General features: G+C 34.1%; 2 protein-coding genes and 1 long non-coding RNA gene across 5 annotated transcripts; 2 read left to right on the forward strand and 1 right to left on the reverse strand.

The window, feature by feature from the left end:
- Positions 1-6,181: 6,181 nt before the first annotated feature.
- On the reverse strand, positions 6,182-10,106 carry LOC124533918. Its single transcript, XR_006966711.1, has 3 exons — positions 10,027-10,106; positions 6,541-6,653; positions 6,182-6,426 (listed from the first exon to the last, which is right to left on the reverse strand). It is a non-coding gene; the product is annotated as an uncharacterized LOC124533918 (long non-coding RNA).
- A 43-nt stretch (positions 10,107-10,149) lies between these two features.
- On the forward strand, positions 10,150-14,168 carry LOC124533902 (arginine kinase). Of its 3 annotated transcripts, none has more exons than XM_047109499.1 (3): positions 10,150-10,273; positions 12,205-12,383; positions 13,064-14,168. In XM_047109499.1, exons 2-3 carry the CDS (start codon positions 12,218-12,220, stop codon positions 13,963-13,965), a joined length of 1,068 nt encoding a protein of 355 aa, XP_046965455.1. In that variant the 5' UTR covers positions 10,150-10,273; positions 12,205-12,217; the 3' UTR covers positions 13,966-14,168. The 3 variants fall into 3 exon arrangements, with proteins under 3 accessions (XP_046965455.1, XP_046965446.1, XP_046965438.1); XM_047109490.1 differs by lacking the exon at positions 10,150-10,273 and adding an exon at positions 10,531-10,828; XM_047109482.1 differs by lacking the exon at positions 10,150-10,273 and adding an exon at positions 11,448-11,746.
- A 1,323-nt stretch (positions 14,169-15,491) lies between these two features.
- On the forward strand, positions 15,492-16,825 carry LOC124529882 (chromatin accessibility complex 16kD protein). The gene is made up of 2 exons (XM_047103820.1): positions 15,492-15,750; positions 15,828-16,825. The coding sequence occupies exons 1-2, from the start codon at positions 15,625-15,627 to the stop codon at positions 16,104-16,106; spliced, it is 405 nt and encodes a 134-aa protein (XP_046959776.1). The 5' UTR covers positions 15,492-15,624; the 3' UTR covers positions 16,107-16,825.

The raw sequence follows: 16,825 nt of genomic DNA on the forward strand, positions 1-16,825 counted from the left end.
TACACTTATAAAAAATATATTTTTCATGCAATATAAGTTGGCTTATATATTATAATAATTTATCAATTTATTTATAGGTAACGTATCTTACATTTTCCTTTTAAGATATGGAATTATAAAAATATAATTTCACATTTTAAAATATTTCCTTAAACCTTTTTATTTTCTCTTACTCGTACTCAGTCTCGTGACATACTTCGCCGACCTACTTTTTCAGCTATTGTGTGGTAGCCTACCAATTCTAACCGCTAGATATATGAGATATATTCTAAAACCACGACCTTATTTTAACATAATGTTATATTACACATTGTTTTAATCCGAATCTCTCAAACTTAATGAGAAAGAAAATAAATATTAATACTATAATAATTCATTAGTATGTACCTAACATATTTGTAATTTGTGACAATTTATATACTTTCCAAATGAAAAATATTTTTACGTTGTCATATAAATGTAGGCAGGGTGAGATTGGAATATTGCATAACTTTAACATTTCCGCTGGCTGCCATGTTGACCCAATTTTAGCCGAGCATCGATCTAGGTTTTACGTAATCGTTTAGGTTTTAAGATTAAAAGTCACATCTGTGACCTGTGAGGTTTACTATTAAATGACAATTAATGAGAGTAACACGTATAAGTAACTGCACCTAAGATGTCTTTATTCTCTTTTACCTTTATCTAATCTATCTAATAAAATATATCAACTTTTTGTAATACACCGAGCGAAAAATATTTTGAGCATGTTGGAAAGTAAGAAATGTCAGTTAAATACCATTACATGACAGTCGCGTGAGCGCATCGATGGACGTCGGACGTGTATGTGTGTGTTGTCGATTGCTTGCGAGTGCGATGCAATTTATTTTTGATACAAGATGAAGTTAAAATGTAATACGTGCAACATTGTTATATCCGAGCTGCTAGCTTATATACAGAATAAGCTATCTATTGCTGATGAAGAAAGCCTAGTAAAAATCTGTGCATCGACGTACTCAATAAATCAGATTGAAGAAGCAAATAGCTTATTGGTGGAATCCCTGCCTAATGAATTCCGTAAAACTGGAAGGAAAGGTAAGGGAAAGGAAAATCGCATATTATATGACATCATCAGTATTTTCAAAAGCACTGATCCTGATGTCTTACCAGTTTTTGTGGCTAAAGATCTTGACAAGTTGCCTCCAATAACCTTCGACCATCTGGACGTATCGAAGCTTCTTAAGGATTTAGCTGTCGTACAAGCCGAAATAAAAGAAATTAAATCATCATACGTTACGTTAGATCAATTACAATCCATAACAAAAGAATGTCATAAACGTGAAATGACTGCTCCGCCTTTATCTGCAATGAAAGTGAACATGAGAAGAGGAGCACATCGTGATAGTGGACCCATCGGTTTGTCGCACCTAGATAATACGTTTATTTCAAATAATGAAAATCAGTCGAATTGTGCGTCATCACCACAATTTTTTCGGAATCGAGAAGAGGGTAGTGAGGTACCAAGTGACAATATGAATCGCTTAACGGTCGGCGACAGCGACATCCTCGGTCAAGGTCGTACCGTAGTGCGAGACGAAGGCGCAGGGGGCGAGGCAACAACGCGCCCGTTTACCGTTCCGTGCGATCAGGTGATTGCGGCGATGAATGAACAAACAAAGAGTGCATTATCTTTTGCGGAGGTAATAAAAAGAGACAACGAGTGGAAAACAGTACAGCGTCGTAAACCTAAGTACAAATATACATATCGCTATTTAGGCACGACAGGCATATCCAATGATAAGGATTGTAATTTTAAGGCAGCGGAACGAAGTGTACCCATATTTATAACAAAAATACACAAAGACACGACAAAGAAGGACATTGAGGACTATATACGTAATAAAACGAAAGAAATTATTGAATTAGAAAAGATCTCTTTTAAAAGGGAAAAGGGTTACAATGCTTATAAATTCTTTGTTTCCGAACATAAACTGGGTACATTCTTGGATGATAAACTATGGCCACAAGGAGTTATTTTTAGGCGATTCATAAATTTTAAAAATAAAAATAATCCGCATATTGCATCTGATAAGATCGAAAATTACCCCATCAATACTGTAAATGAATAACATTAAAATAGCTAGTTTTAACTGCAAAGGTGTAAAAAGATCGTTAGCCGATATAAATCAGCTATGTGAGATATCGGATATTATAGCCTTGCAAGAAACCTGGTTACTACCGCACGATATACCATTCCTGAGTAACATTAATGAAGAATATAGTTGTACTGGTACCTCTGCGGTAGACACAGCTGTGGGTGTGCTACGTGGCAGACCGTATGGAGGTGTCGCGCTGCTTTGGAAGAAAAGTGTCTTTCCAAGTGTATTCGTAGTGCAATGTGATAACCCTCGATTGTGTGCAATAAAAATAGTGATTGACCACAGGGCAGTGCTGGTATTCAGTGTTTATATGCCTACTGAAAATGTTCAAAATCTCCCAGAATTTACGGATATACTCAGTTCGGTAAGTGCTATTATTAATAATGAAAATGTCGAGTACGTTTATATACTCGGGGACTTTAACGCGCATCCTAACGAACAGTTTTATATTGAACTAAAATGTTTTTGTGACGAGTTAAAGTGGACCTGTGTTGATACACAGTTTTTGGGTCTCAATTCGGGCACATACACTTTTGTCAGTGAAGCCCACGGAACAAACCGTTGGCTGGATCATTGTGTAGTCACCAAGTCCGCCCTATCATCTATTGTAAACATTTATATAATGTATGATGTGTTTTGGTCTGACCATTTTCCTTTAATAATCGAATGTAATTTAGAGTTAATTCCACCAAAAATAAATTATAACGATAAATCTGTTCGTAATACAGTACTATGGGGAAATAAAAACCCAGAACAAATACAACTGTATACAATGTTATGTCATGAGCGATTAAGTAATTTAGAACTGCCAGATGACAGTTTTTGTGGTAATTACATATGTAAAAATACGAATCACAAAATCTTAATTGATAACCTGTATAGTGATGTCATTAATATGCTGTCGATGGCGGCAAGTGAATCGTGCAGTGTAAAGGGAGCTGTTGAAAGGCGGCCTGTAGTTGGGTGGAACAGGTATGTACGCGATGCTCATAGGGAGGCCAGATCTGCTTTTTTGATGTGGAGCTGGTATGGTAAGCCTGTAGAAGGTCACGTGTATAATAAAATGAAAGAAACCCGAAGTATCTTTAAGTCAAGGTTAAAGTGGTGCCAAAATCATAGTGAGCAAATAAAAAATGGACATCCTTGCTTCACATCACTCAAAACATGACTTCAATAATTTTTGGAAGGCCACAAACAAAATAAATAATGGTCGGCCTGGCCTTCCAGTGAGCGTCGATGGTATTAGTGAACACAGTCTTATAGCCGATCTGTTTAGGGATCATTTTACAGTAACATCGCCATTGGGGCCATCACAACAGGGTCATTTTTCGTCGACACGTTGTCCAGGGACAGAAGTTCGTTTTACACCCGATGATGTTTACAAGATAATTAACTCTATGTCGCGCGGAAAATCTCCTGGGCACGACGGGTTGAGTATTGAACATCTAAAACATGCAGGGCCTCATCTTTCGAGAGTTTTAGCGACTTTATACAATCTTTGTATCAAACATGCATATTTACCCGAGGCACTTATGAAGACCGTGGTGGTACCAATCGTGAAAAACAAAACCGGTAACATTAGTGATAAATCCAACTACAGGCCGATTTCTCTCGCTACTGTTGCAGCTAAAGTGCTTGATGGTTTGCTTGATACACAACTCGACAAATACTTAAATCTGCATGATAATCAGTTTGGTTTCAGGCCTGGCTTATCCACAGAATCAGCTATATTGTGTTTGAAGCAAACTGTCAGGTACTACACAGAGAGATCCACACCAGTTTTTGCATGTTTCTTAGATCTATCTAAGGCTTTTGATCTGGTAAATTATGATATTTTATGGAAAAAGTTACAACACACGGGGATACCTCTTGAAATCAGTAATTTATTTAAATTTTGGTATCTTAACCAGGTCAATGTAGTACGATGGTCTGAAAGCCTCTCGAAACCATATAGGCTAGAGTGTGGCGTAAGGCAGGGGGGGCTTACATCACCTAAGCTCTTCAACCTCTACATAAACGCTCTGATTGAGGAGCTCAGTAGCACACATGTCGGATGTTATATCGACGGCATATGTTTTAATAATATCAGTTATGCAGATGACATGGTGCTGCTGAGTGCGTCTGTCTCTGGTCTTAATAAATTACTTAAGATCTGTGAAAATTATGCTAGTTTGAATGGCTTGACATATAATGTAAAGAAAAGCGAATTCATGGTGTTTCCGGCCAGTAATAAGCCACTGTCTTATGCAGTTCCTCCTGTTAAGCTATATGGGACTCCATTGAAAAGGGTGGAGCAGTTTAAGTACCTCGGACATGTGGTTTGTTCTGACCTGACAGATAATGCAGACATGGAAAGGGAGCGCAGGGCGTTGTCTGTTAGAGCTAATATGCTTGTACGCAGGTTTGCTCGTTGTTCCATAGATGTTAAAGTCACTCTTTTCAGAGCTTACTGTACCTCATTTTACACGAGCAACCTGTGGGTCGACTACACGCAAAAACAGTTCAATGCCCTACGGGTACAATATAATAATGCGTTTAGGTTGCTGATGGGTCTACCGCGATACTGCAGTGCATCCGGTATGTTTGCCGAAGCACGAGTAGATTGTTTTTACACTACGTTAAGAAAACGGTGTACATCCTTGTTGCGTAGGATTCGTGCTAGTCCCAACAGCACCCTGAAAACATTTAGTGACAGGTGCGATTGCCGGTATTTGAATCATTGTGGAATGGTTCATGTGCTGGCAAATCGTTCCTGTCTTAAATAAATAAATAGAGTAAGTATTTAAATAAATTTTAACTATTGTATATTTTTTTTTTTTTTTTTTTTTTTTTTTTTTTTTTTTTTTTTTTTTTTTTTTTTTTTTTTTTTTTTATTATTGTTACTAACGTAGTTTTAAAATAAATATTTTGTATACTAATATCTTTTCATAAGTAGATAATATGTAATTGTATAAATGTAAATGTTATGATCCTTGGATGGTCGAAATAAAATATTATTATTATTATTATTATTACTATAATACCTATAATATCAACTACGAAACTGGGGAGTCAAAGGTCTTCCAATTTAATTCACAATTATAGCCAATTACCTGAACTGATGAAACTTAACAATAATTAGATTACTCCAATTTTTACTGGTCAGTATCTTCTCAACTATAGATCAGTTTCGAAACTTTCATCAACATTTTTAAATAAATTCTACGAAATTACATAGTTTTAAAACAAAAATTGCATTTAAATATATATATTAGCTCTCGACAACCAATGCTGACTAATCTAAAGGGTTTTACTACGTAAAATTGGGCAGGAAGCTACGTCACTACGGTATTAGAAAACCCGCAATTAGTCTTCGGATTTTGGAGCACGAGCCATCGAATTCTGAGTTTTTACGTAAAGATATCTCTCATGGCTTAAGTAGGGATCCATTCTTGGTCAAGTAAAAAATAGTCTTTACACTTGCTTTTGAATGTCAAAAAATCTTCAACCGATTCAAATATATCACGTTGTATTATATATATACAGTACTTAAGTTATGATTCATCGACGATATGAAAGGAAATGATTGATGTAGTTAAAGAAATTGGATGATGTCAGTAAAAATAATTGAAAGACAATTCCAACATCCCGAATGTAATTGTTTTAGTTTATTATTATTTGTCACATTATTCTTAGATATGAAATCTGAAATCAATAAGCGTTATATATAATAAAAAATATATAAAGTAAAGTAAAGCAACAGCCTGTACATTTCCCACTGTTGAGATAAAGCCTCCTCTTCCATTAAGGAGAGGGTTTGGAACATATTCCACCACGCTGTTCCAATGCGAGTTGGTGGAATGCACATGTGGCAGAATTTCGATGAAATTAGACACATGCAGGTTTCCTCACAACGTTTTCCTTCACCGCCGAGCACGAGATGAATTATAAACACAAATTAAGCAAATATATATATAGTGGTGCTTGCCTGGGTTTGAACCCGCAATCATCGGTTAAGCTGCACGCGTTCTAACCACCGGGCCATCTTAGCTCGAAAAATATATACAAAACGAATACCAGAAAAAGCAGCATGTTTCGATGAATTAACAATATTAACATATAAGTTGCTACTTACCCCAGTTTTTCATTTTTATTTTATTTCAAACAAATAGGGTAACTTTTTATATATGATCTTGCGCTTGCGTTTTTATGGTTAGTTGTCAGATGTTAATCTTCAAAGAGTATCATCCTTTAAACTTCAAACCTACTTATTACCAAGTTTCATCATATTCATTTCAGTAGTTCTTCCCTGAAAAATCAACAAACAAATGTACATACATAGTTACTTTCACATCTATAGCATTAGTATAAATATAGTACTGATTATAACAAAGAAAACAGTATAAAGTACACATATACATACATCAATCAATCGTCTGTAGTCTGGCATGGCATTCCGAACGACGAATTCGATAGTTGCAACAATGCAATGTAGCGATTGGCATTTGCAGCTAAGACATTCTGTGTTCCGTTTGTCTGCTAATAGATATTATTATTAAACAAAGAAAAGCCGGCGTCAATAGACAGTTTAATAGTGAAAGGTATCATACATCCAATTGTAGCTAGTAAGTTAAAAAATTATCATTTCTATTAAAATTAAAATATCAGGGATGATCATTGAATTCAGGGTATTGACGTAAATATATTTATCGTCTACATATATTTAAAGATCGATTTCATCTAGATATACTTACTATATTATGTTCGATTAAGGTCTGGACTGAATGAAGTTAAATTAGTTAAACTTTAAAAATACTTTACCGATTTAAATATACATAGCTTTAAAATTATGTATATTTCCCAATATATACATATTAAATAACATCTGTATACTGTAGTATATAATAAAAAGCGTAGAGTTAGTATTATTTTTTCTACGTGGAGAATAAAAAACAATAATCATCATAAATTCGGTAACAGTGGTAAATTATAATAAATTTCATACAATTGAAACCATTAAAATGTTCAGTTCAAAAGTACTCATAAGCACTCATTGTAGGGTATAGTTTTAGTCCAAAAATAAACTTTTGATAGGACCCAACGCTGTGTAAATGCCTACTCTCTTTAAGAAGGAACTTTTCCTACGATCTTTTGATGTTCAGTTATTTTAAATTTTCATTCCTTAGACACACACAGTTTTTCTGGTGATTTATTCTTTATAACAATACTCGAATATTCGTAAAATGAAATTAACTCTATTATAAATATAAATAATTAAATTCATAGAAATTGCGAGGCAGTGGTTTTAAAGTGAAGTATATCTTTTGAATAGATTAGGTATTATATTTAGATTTTATGTATTTCTTATCTAACATCAGTTACGCTTTCAAACAATTTACATATTCGTGATATTTTCACGGTCACTACCAAATAATCCGCCTCCGTTTCGTTGGACATTGACATTGGCCTAACCAACGCGGTGCAAGCAGGGCAAGGTCGCACGCGAAGCTGTTTCAACCGGGCGAGTAGAACTCATACCACACCACCCAACACCCTTGCATAACCGAAATTTTACGATGGCCCGGAAGTTTGCCGTGACGTTTTACGATTTTCGTGTATTCCTTCAATTATTTCATGCATTTAATCGTCTATACATATAATAAAATTGGTGTGTCTGTTTGTAATAAAAAAGCCTTTTTTACTCAATGCATATGTATTTACAAACGGTTCATATACCAAAAATAACATTTTATACAATTTTTGTCGGTGTGTCTGTCTATCTATCTATCTGTTTGTTCCGGCTAATCTCTGGAGCGGCTGGACCGATTTTGACGGGACTTTAACTTAAGGAGTAACTTAGGCCACAATAATATTTATTTGTTATATTCAAACGCATACAAGTACAAGTAGTAATAAATAAATAATGTGTCAAATGTATACAAATAAAATTACGCCGATGATCCTAGGTATCATACACAGCAGGTAATATTGTCTCGTTGCAGGTGAAGTGGTCAGTTTTGGTATAAAACGTAAGCCTATAAATCTTTATCCTTTTTATGACATTCTAAATTACTCACGTACCACTAAAGTCCGAACAGTAACAACTGTTCTTATTGTGCAATTCAATTGTTCTGTGGAATTTTCTTGTTTCCGTTATGATTCATAATCTTTTTAGGTATCCAATTAAAGCATGGTTGATTTCGGTACAATGCTTCGCATGTTTTATATCAATTATTAAAAAAACTATAGCCCATTAGACTTCACCAAAAAAATTTGACAAGCTCATAAAATAATGTTGTTGGTACCTTAAATACAAATATTACGCTAAACTTTAGAATTTATTTATAAACGCTCAATAGTCATTACCGTTACCGCGAGGCCACGAGCCTGTGTCATTGCCAAGGCCTTCCAGAACCTTCCCACGGCCGGTGGCCATCATTTTTTACTACACGTTGTTTAAAATAAAAGTTCTCGCGAATAACATGTGTTAGCATGAATGGAAATATTAATACACAAAGAATTTTTCTTTCTTTATTGCTCATAGGTACCTTATTAAATAATAAAAATCGTACTTAACTGCAATTACTATTTTAGAAAGTATGTTGATTGATTTGATTTGCAGTCAATTGATTACATAACTATTTGTGCGATTACATGGTAAAACGTAGGTTAATAATGATAGGTGACCTACCTACAACGTTTCTACTAACGTCTGATCGGAAACTAAGATAACTAATAATGATTCATTCAATGGAACCTTGGATTTGCTTGCTTCTTTCATTATTTCGATTCATTTTAAATATCAATTACTTTTTATGCTATTTCTGTTTTAAAATACGACTGTTAATATTGTCGTTTGTATGCAACCTCCTTGGTAATTGTAATTATATACGGTGTAATACCAGGTACACAATCTGGTCTCTTTTTTTATTTAAAATGATTACTTACGTCATCAGGTGGTAACGTGATTAGCGCCACTGGTGAGTGACTATGACGAGTCACGCGTTGATGACTGTTTATGGACAAGTTATGGTTTTATTATGAATACAATTTATCGACATTTTGGAAATTTATGTACCTAATTAACTAAGTAAGACTGCTGTTAGGTAACCGAAACAAAACCTTCCTATATCGAGTTCGAAATATAAAATGCCTTCTAATACAATAAAAGTTCAGTTTTAATATTGCATTTGTAAAATTTTTATTCTGCTAGCGATTAATTAACAATCATTAAATTATATCTAAATTACATAGAACTAAGAACTTTGAATATCGCATACCAACTCATTAAAAGGTCAAAGCCGTTTATAAAACAACTTTGAGGGTAATATTATGGCTTCCTCCATCCTTGACGCACCAAACCCACGCAAGTCATTGCTAATGATGTTAATCTATGTGTCAAGGACTGTAGACCAAAGAGGTCAAGTCAAAATGAAAATTTACTTTTACTACCTATATAACCTTCGTTACTTTTCTATAATAAATTGAATAACATTTATTATGTAAAATCTACTTCAAGGGTACTTGCACATAATATTGGGTACCAAATTTAATTTATTTTATATGAACAGATTAAGAAAATATTTATAGCTGCGTTTAACAATTATTAAAAAAAAAACAGTTATTGTTCCAACTGAAAGTGAAAAAATAAACTTGACATTGGCGAGGCCAGTATTAAGCAAGTTGTATCGTAATACTTTTGGAGTTCATCCAGGTACGAAAATGAATCGGCAACATCCTAATTTTATATTACTGTTCTGTACCGGTTTGATTACAATAGATACCTACATCAAATAATGGATACTTGATTATTCTTTTCGTGTTAAAATTATCATTTGAATGCAGATAGTATGTTGTAAAATAAGTAAAATCTAATTTTATCGCAAAAAGAATAAGCCAATGTGATTACCTGACTGTAATAATTGTCCTCGTATCACGTGGTTAACATTCGATACTGACGATTAATTTAATAAAGAAAAGCATTTCGAAAGCGTCAAGTCTGCTGTGACCAGACGCTGAGCATCCCAGCAAGGCCAAGGTTGACAGCGGTAGGGCTGCGGTGCGGGCGCGGGACGTAGTAGGCTTAACGTTCCGCGCGCTCCCGCTCCGACCATTCTGCACCTCGCAGTCGACTCTAACGGTTGTTCAAGTGAAAGGTAAGCGGTGGACACTTAAGCATTTATTCTACCGCCCTGATCAGCCTCTTCAACCGACATTATCATTCGATATCACTTCAATTGTTTTTGATAAGTTATATCAGATATCTAGTGACAAATTAAATCGTTTCAAGATGTGCAACGATAAGTTTAAGTGCGCTCTGTCTGATATGATGATAGTAGGCGGTAAAAAGTTGGGTTTCCATTCAAATATAGCCCGCGAACGTTAACGGTGGCGCTGGCCAGGGGTAGGTTTCCCTCCGAAAAGTTTTGAAGCGGTTCCCGAAGGGCGGGAAGCGTGAGCCGCGTGCGTGCGTACCGGGCATCGATCGGGCCACCCCTCACCGTCGCCGCTCCCTGCACAGGCATATTCATTTGGGCAAAATATCATTCCATCATTGCATTTAGTATTCTCCGTTGATTTTATTTATTTGCTGTAGTTATTCGTGATATAGTGCATGTTTATAGCGGCTAGTTTAATTGTATATTAGTGAAAATGGGTGGCTGTGCTACAAAAGAAAACAAGGAAAACAAACCGGCAGATGAAGCCGACGGGTGCGTATATTAGGAGCCGGCATTTATTCGCAACAGTATAAGTTTTGTTAAGAAATATACAATATTTCAATAGTTATATTTTGTCGTAATTGCTTAAAAATTCAAGTAAATGACCAACCACGTTAATTCTATTGTACCCTCTAAAATTATTATTTTATGCACTTGAAATTAAAATATCAATCGATGTATGCATACTTTATAAAGTACTTATTGAAAATGCAATAATACTTTATATTATTAAAGCATTATCATTACTTTCATGAGTAATAATAATTAAATATATTTATTACTGTGACGAGATTTATTTTTAATAATTAGTCTCATTATTTTATATATTTTTATATTATAAGCTTAACGAGAATTATTTCAATGCCATGGCTATTTTTTATAGTATTATTAGAATGACTAATACATTTCTTTGCATATCGTCGAATATTATTTTCAAGTAATGTAAGGTGCATTCGCCATCGATATCATTCTAGGAACATCAAATTGTAGCTGTAATTTGACGAAGCTTGCTCATGTTGACTACATTGTCGACTGTCGCACATAATAAATGCAATTTGGTAATAAGAAACTCGCGATAATACGTTCGTAAGCAGTTCGCTAGTGGGAGGTAACGGCTGCGCGCCGCTAAGCAGCACCGGTGCGCAGTGAGCTGACAATTCTACTCGACTTGCGCGCGGCCAAGACGACCTCTGACAATATTACGTAATTCTACTAAATTCAAGTGACTCTTGGGTGTGTTCGAATAACAATTCCAAATCCGTCAGTACTCCCTAACACCATCACCTAGTTGGTAGATCCTCTCATCGCCCCTCGTAGTATTAGAAACATCGCCATGAATTATAAATTTAAAATTACGATTCCTGTTATGGTTTGCGGCGGCGCGGTTCTTGCGTATTACCTCATCAGACGGTTTGTAAATTTTATATCGCATATTCAAGGATCTTTTATATACAATAATAAAACAGCTTTTCTTCAGTCAGACAGGTGTTGTGATTCTTTACCGATTTTTTTTAAATATATTTTTTATTGTAATAAATATAACTACTTACAGCTTTTGATAACTACAGATCATTAAAGAAAAAAAGCGGGTAGATACTTAAAATGTCAATTTTTAAATTGTGTAGTGTGTGTGTTGACCTTTATAATAATTTTGAGAGCAGTCATCTTGATTTTTGAACGTCACGCGCGCCGGTTCAATTCTAATTTCTAAAGTCAAAAGATATTTTTGGGTTTGGATAGATTATTTTTGAAAAATCCACAATGTGTACACGAGCTACTTGTGCGGCTTTAAAAGCGTTAGAATCCTTTTCCTGTGTGACTCATAAAGACTACATAAGAACACATTGATAAAATTTAATCTATTGCAGAAAAGCCGCAGCAATGGTGGACGCCGCAACCATCGAGAAATTGGAAGCTGGATTCAGCAAGCTCCAAGCCTCCGACTCAAAGTCGCTGCTTAAGAAGTACCTTACCAAGGAAGTATTCGATGCTCTAAAGAACAAGAAGACTTCCTTCGGCTCTACACTCTTGGATTGTATCCAGTCTGGTAAGTAATACTAGTAGCTAATTGATATTTAATGCGGAGTTATTCAACAAAGCGTAAATAATACTTGCTCCCGTAACGGTATTTTATTACATAATTGTTTGATTTGTTACAGTAAACGTTAATTTTTGAATACTACATTAATAATTTCGCTTATGCGAACCTATGAAACTACTTATTGGTTAAAATATTTGTTTTAATTAATTGCACTTCATAGATTTCCTATGATATTATTTTTATTATAAATATTGTAATTTTTATTAAGACATGATAAACTTTATTTTTAAATGAAACCTATTGAAATAATCTTTTCTAGAAAATTTGTAGATAATGTCTGATAATTGTGTTCTGATAGCTTATGATAATACCAATATAAAATCTAGAAAAAGATTAAAATTATTTTTCCATTTCATATATGTGTTATTATATAATACAGTTGTTCAGCTTTAGTAAAATTTAAATAAATAAGTACATTAGTAAAAAAAAAATTTGCATAATCAATAGTATAACAAAATGAACAAAAAGGTATAAAACACATATAAACACATCCATAGGTTTACTTATCAATTTAAATTATGAAGTCTATATTAAAATGTTGATATTATATGAGCTGAACATTAATTAGTTTTTTAGAATTTTTGATATTTGTCTTTACTTATCAATTTTATTTTTTATTTTTCCAGGTGTTGAGAACTTGGATTCTGGTGTTGGAATCTACGCTCCTGATGCTGAAGCGTACTCTGTATTTGCTGACCTCTTCGACCCCATCATTGAAGATTACCACAATGGCTTCAAGAAAACCGACAAGCACCCTGCCAAGAACTGGGGTGATGTTGAGACCCTTGGCAACTTAGACCCTGGCAGTGAATTCATTGTATCCACACGTGTCCGTTGTGGCCGCTCTTTGGAGGGTTACCCCTTCAACCCCTGCTTGACTGAGGCCCAATACAAGGAAATGGAAGAAAAAGTTTCCTCAACTTTATCTGGTCTTGAAGGCGAACTTAAGGGTACTTTCTTCCCCCTTACTGGCATGTCTAAGGAAACTCAACAACAACTTATTGATGATCACTTCCTCTTCAAGGAGGGCGATCGTTTCCTCCAGGCTGCCAATGCTTGCCGCTTCTGGCCATCAGGCCGTGGTATCTACCACAATGAGAACAAGACCTTCCTGGTTTGGTGTAATGAGGAGGACCATCTCCGCATCATCTCCATGCAAATGGGTGGTGACTTGAAGCAAGTTTACAAGAGGCTAGTGACCGCTGTCAATGACATTGAAAAGAGGATCCCCTTCTCTCACCATGACCGTCTTGGTTTCCTGACTTTCTGCCCAACCAACCTGGGAACAACTGTGCGTGCTTCTGTGCACATCAAGTTGCCCAAACTCGCAGCTGACAAGGCAAAGTTGGAGGAGGTTGCGTCTAAATACCACTTGCAAGTGCGTGGAACCCGCGGCGAGCACACCGAGGCCGAGGGTGGAGTTTACGACATCTCCAACAAGAGGCGCATGGGTCTCACCGAGTACGAAGCCGTCAAGGAGATGTACGATGGCATCGCTGAACTGATTAAAATTGAGAAGTCCCTGTAAGCTTCGATCTCGTGCTATCAGTATTTTTTTTATATTATTTATCGTTTTCACGTAAGTATTGGATGTTGGCTGGGCTGCCGGGCGACACTAGTCAGCGGCGCTCCATTGGGGCGTACGGGCACGCGGGCGGCCCTATATACTGTTTTTCGTAAAAGTATTTTCTATAAGGAAATGGAAAATAAAGACAGCTAGCGTTAAGACCACAATTGTTTCTTTATTTCTTGTTATGTTCCCACCCTCACCTCCTTACATTAATTATATTACAAAGTAACAAATTAAAAAGTAAAAAATAGATATTACTAAAGTTATAGACCTTCGTCTGAAAGATACATCATAATCGTTACTCAACTTCACACATTGATTTATCACATTTATCCTCTAACATGACCAAAAAGAAAGCACTCTATATGATGAATTGATAATCCATGAATTTTTATATTCACTTTTTTTTTACACTAAATACAACAAAAAATTGCTTCGACTTATATCATATAACTATCCCCAACTCGAAAATGTAATTAAGCAGCGTAATGGAATTTTCTATGGGCATTGTGTATGTTTATCGAGCGCCGATCAAATTGCTTGTTCTAACTTGACCTAAACAGGCAAAACTATTTCATCATTTACTTTGTATTAATAATATACGTACGCGAACTTATAGTATTACCATGCCCTGAAAATATTTAAACGCAAAGACGTAACTAGCGCATTAAACGTTGCTCTGGTTGAAATGAAAGGAGTCAATAAGCTTTTTTATTTTCATATAATAAAATAATAATACTGCGTGTGTATTGACGAAATTTACACACACAGATGAACAGCCAGGACTTATTTTAAATTTTAATATTTCTTATATAATAAATATTTTGGTAAATAACATTGAAATTTCATTTGTTTAATACCTATTCATTTTCATATACATTCTATAATAAATTATATTGAAAAAGAAATTATTACTGCATCCAAAAATACTGTATTTTATATTACAATCTTTATTATTACAATTGGTATTATCTGACATTTTTACTTTTATAAGGTGTAGGTCAAAGGTTGACATATAATAAATGCATTTCTTCAATTTCGTTTTCTTTCCTGTGAAGCATCATCAAATTGAATTTAAAGTTTTTTTTTCTCTTCATACTAGTATAGTACACTTTGACGGTGAATACTACAAATATTTCAAGTCTTTACTAAAATACCTCCAATATGTATCTATAAACTTTGATGTTGTAAGTGTAATAAAATTATAATTATGAATTAATTGTTAAGTTTTCAAATCAATAAATCGCATAGCTTGACCAATTCAATCTTATAAATATGTGGCCAAACTAATTATTTTAGAAAAGCTAAATAAAATGATTATATCGTTAAACTTTTGTTAATTCGCTTTTGCATTTTCTAATATTATATTTTTTAAAAACACATACACATATGTAGTTGTAATTCATAGCTGTCAAAACTGTAGAATGCGGTTTTAATTTTTATTATTGATGTCATTTTGACTTTAGTTTTGACGTAACAAATTTGAAATTGACATTATTAAACAGTGGTAACCGGTGTTAGGCGTGCTGTTATCAGTTATGTCAAAGAACTGGCAGTTTTGAATTTTCAAGTATCTTTCAATTAAAAATTACGATCCTTATTATAAACTAAATAAAAATGTCCACTCCAAAGGCAGAGAAAGATTTACACTTACCTCTATCGAGGGTAAAAACTATAATGAAAAGCTCACCAGAAGTAGATGCAGTTGGACCAGAACCATTATATTTAGTAACTAAAGTAACAGTAAGTAATAAATATTTGAAACAAATATTTTACGATTTTAATTAGAAAAATATTTAAATTTATTGTACACATTTCAGGAATTATTCGTAACGGATCTAGCGAAGAGGGCATTTAAGAATAGCAAAAACAACTTTCTTGAATATAAACACATTGCCGAAGTGGTTCAAGAGGACGATACGTTAGATTTTTTGCGGGAAATAATGCCGCGAAAAATTACAGTGCGGCAGTTTAAAGAATTAATGGCCAAAAAGTCATCACGGGGTGATGAATCGGATGAGACAAGTGAGGAATCCAGTGAGGAAGAAAGCAGTGAGGACAGTTCAAGTAGCAATAATGCAGAAACACAAAATAGCTAGTAACTAATTTCCACTTATACTTAGTATTAAGATTTTTATGTTATTTAAATTTTTAGGTAAACTGGCACTTTTACTAAATGACAAAGTATAATTTCATTTGTTAAAAAAGTACTTCTTCTACTTTAGACTACTTAATAATCTATATCCGAAAACCTAAACATAAATTGTTCACGTTAATTTTAATAACCATCAAAAGTTTACAATAAATTAGATTATTAAAATGTATAAATGCACTTGTTAAACATTTCATTTAAAATTTGCACGATTGATGAAATTCCATTATAGAGAATTTGAATTAAAAAAAACATTAAAATTTCCATTTGTTAAGATAACTTATGAAATATTAATTGTAATTCAATAAACTTTAAGATATACTTTTCTTAATAATGTATGTGAAAAATATAAACAGTATGCAACCAAAAGAACTGCTCGTTGGAATAAAGATGAATATTGCTCATGTATTTATGTTGACTCATTAAATTGTATACATGAAATGTCACTACAACCACTATTGAACACAACACTATTCAACACTAATTAGTCTATTCTTATTTTTGATTGATAACAAGTCATTAATGAAAAATTAGCTTGATTCATACAATTTTAATAATGATTTAGTTATATGAAACAAATTAAATGTAAGTTCTGAATAACTCGTTAAACTGTATACATTTTGGAAGTATTGTTTTGGTTTTGTTAGTATTAGTTTAATAAGAGTA

The sequence above is a fragment of the Vanessa cardui genome, chromosome 1 (genome assembly GCF_905220365.1).
Source record: "Vanessa cardui chromosome 1, ilVanCard2.1, whole genome shotgun sequence".
In the NCBI taxonomy this organism is placed as follows: Eukaryota; Metazoa; Arthropoda; class Insecta; order Lepidoptera; family Nymphalidae; genus Vanessa; species Vanessa cardui.

Bases quoted from the DNA above. Each gene is read 5' to 3' on its own strand.
- LOC124533902 (XM_047109482.1), top strand. From the start codon at position 11,670: ATGAATTATAAATTTAAAATTACGATTCCTGTTATGGTTTGCGGCGGC. The intron at 11,747-12,204 runs GTTTGTAAATTT...AATCTATTGCAG, and splicing joins GCGTATTACCTCATCAGACG to AAAAGCCGCAGCAATGGTGG. The intron at 12,384-13,063 runs GTAAGTAATACT...TTATTTTTCCAG, and splicing joins CTTGGATTGTATCCAGTCTG to GTGTTGAGAACTTGGATTCT.
- LOC124529882 (XM_047103820.1), top strand. From the start codon at position 15,625: ATGTCCACTCCAAAGGCAGAGAAAGATTTACACTTACCTCTATCGAGG. The intron at 15,751-15,827 runs GTAAGTAATAAA...TACACATTTCAG, and splicing joins ATTTAGTAACTAAAGTAACA to GAATTATTCGTAACGGATCT.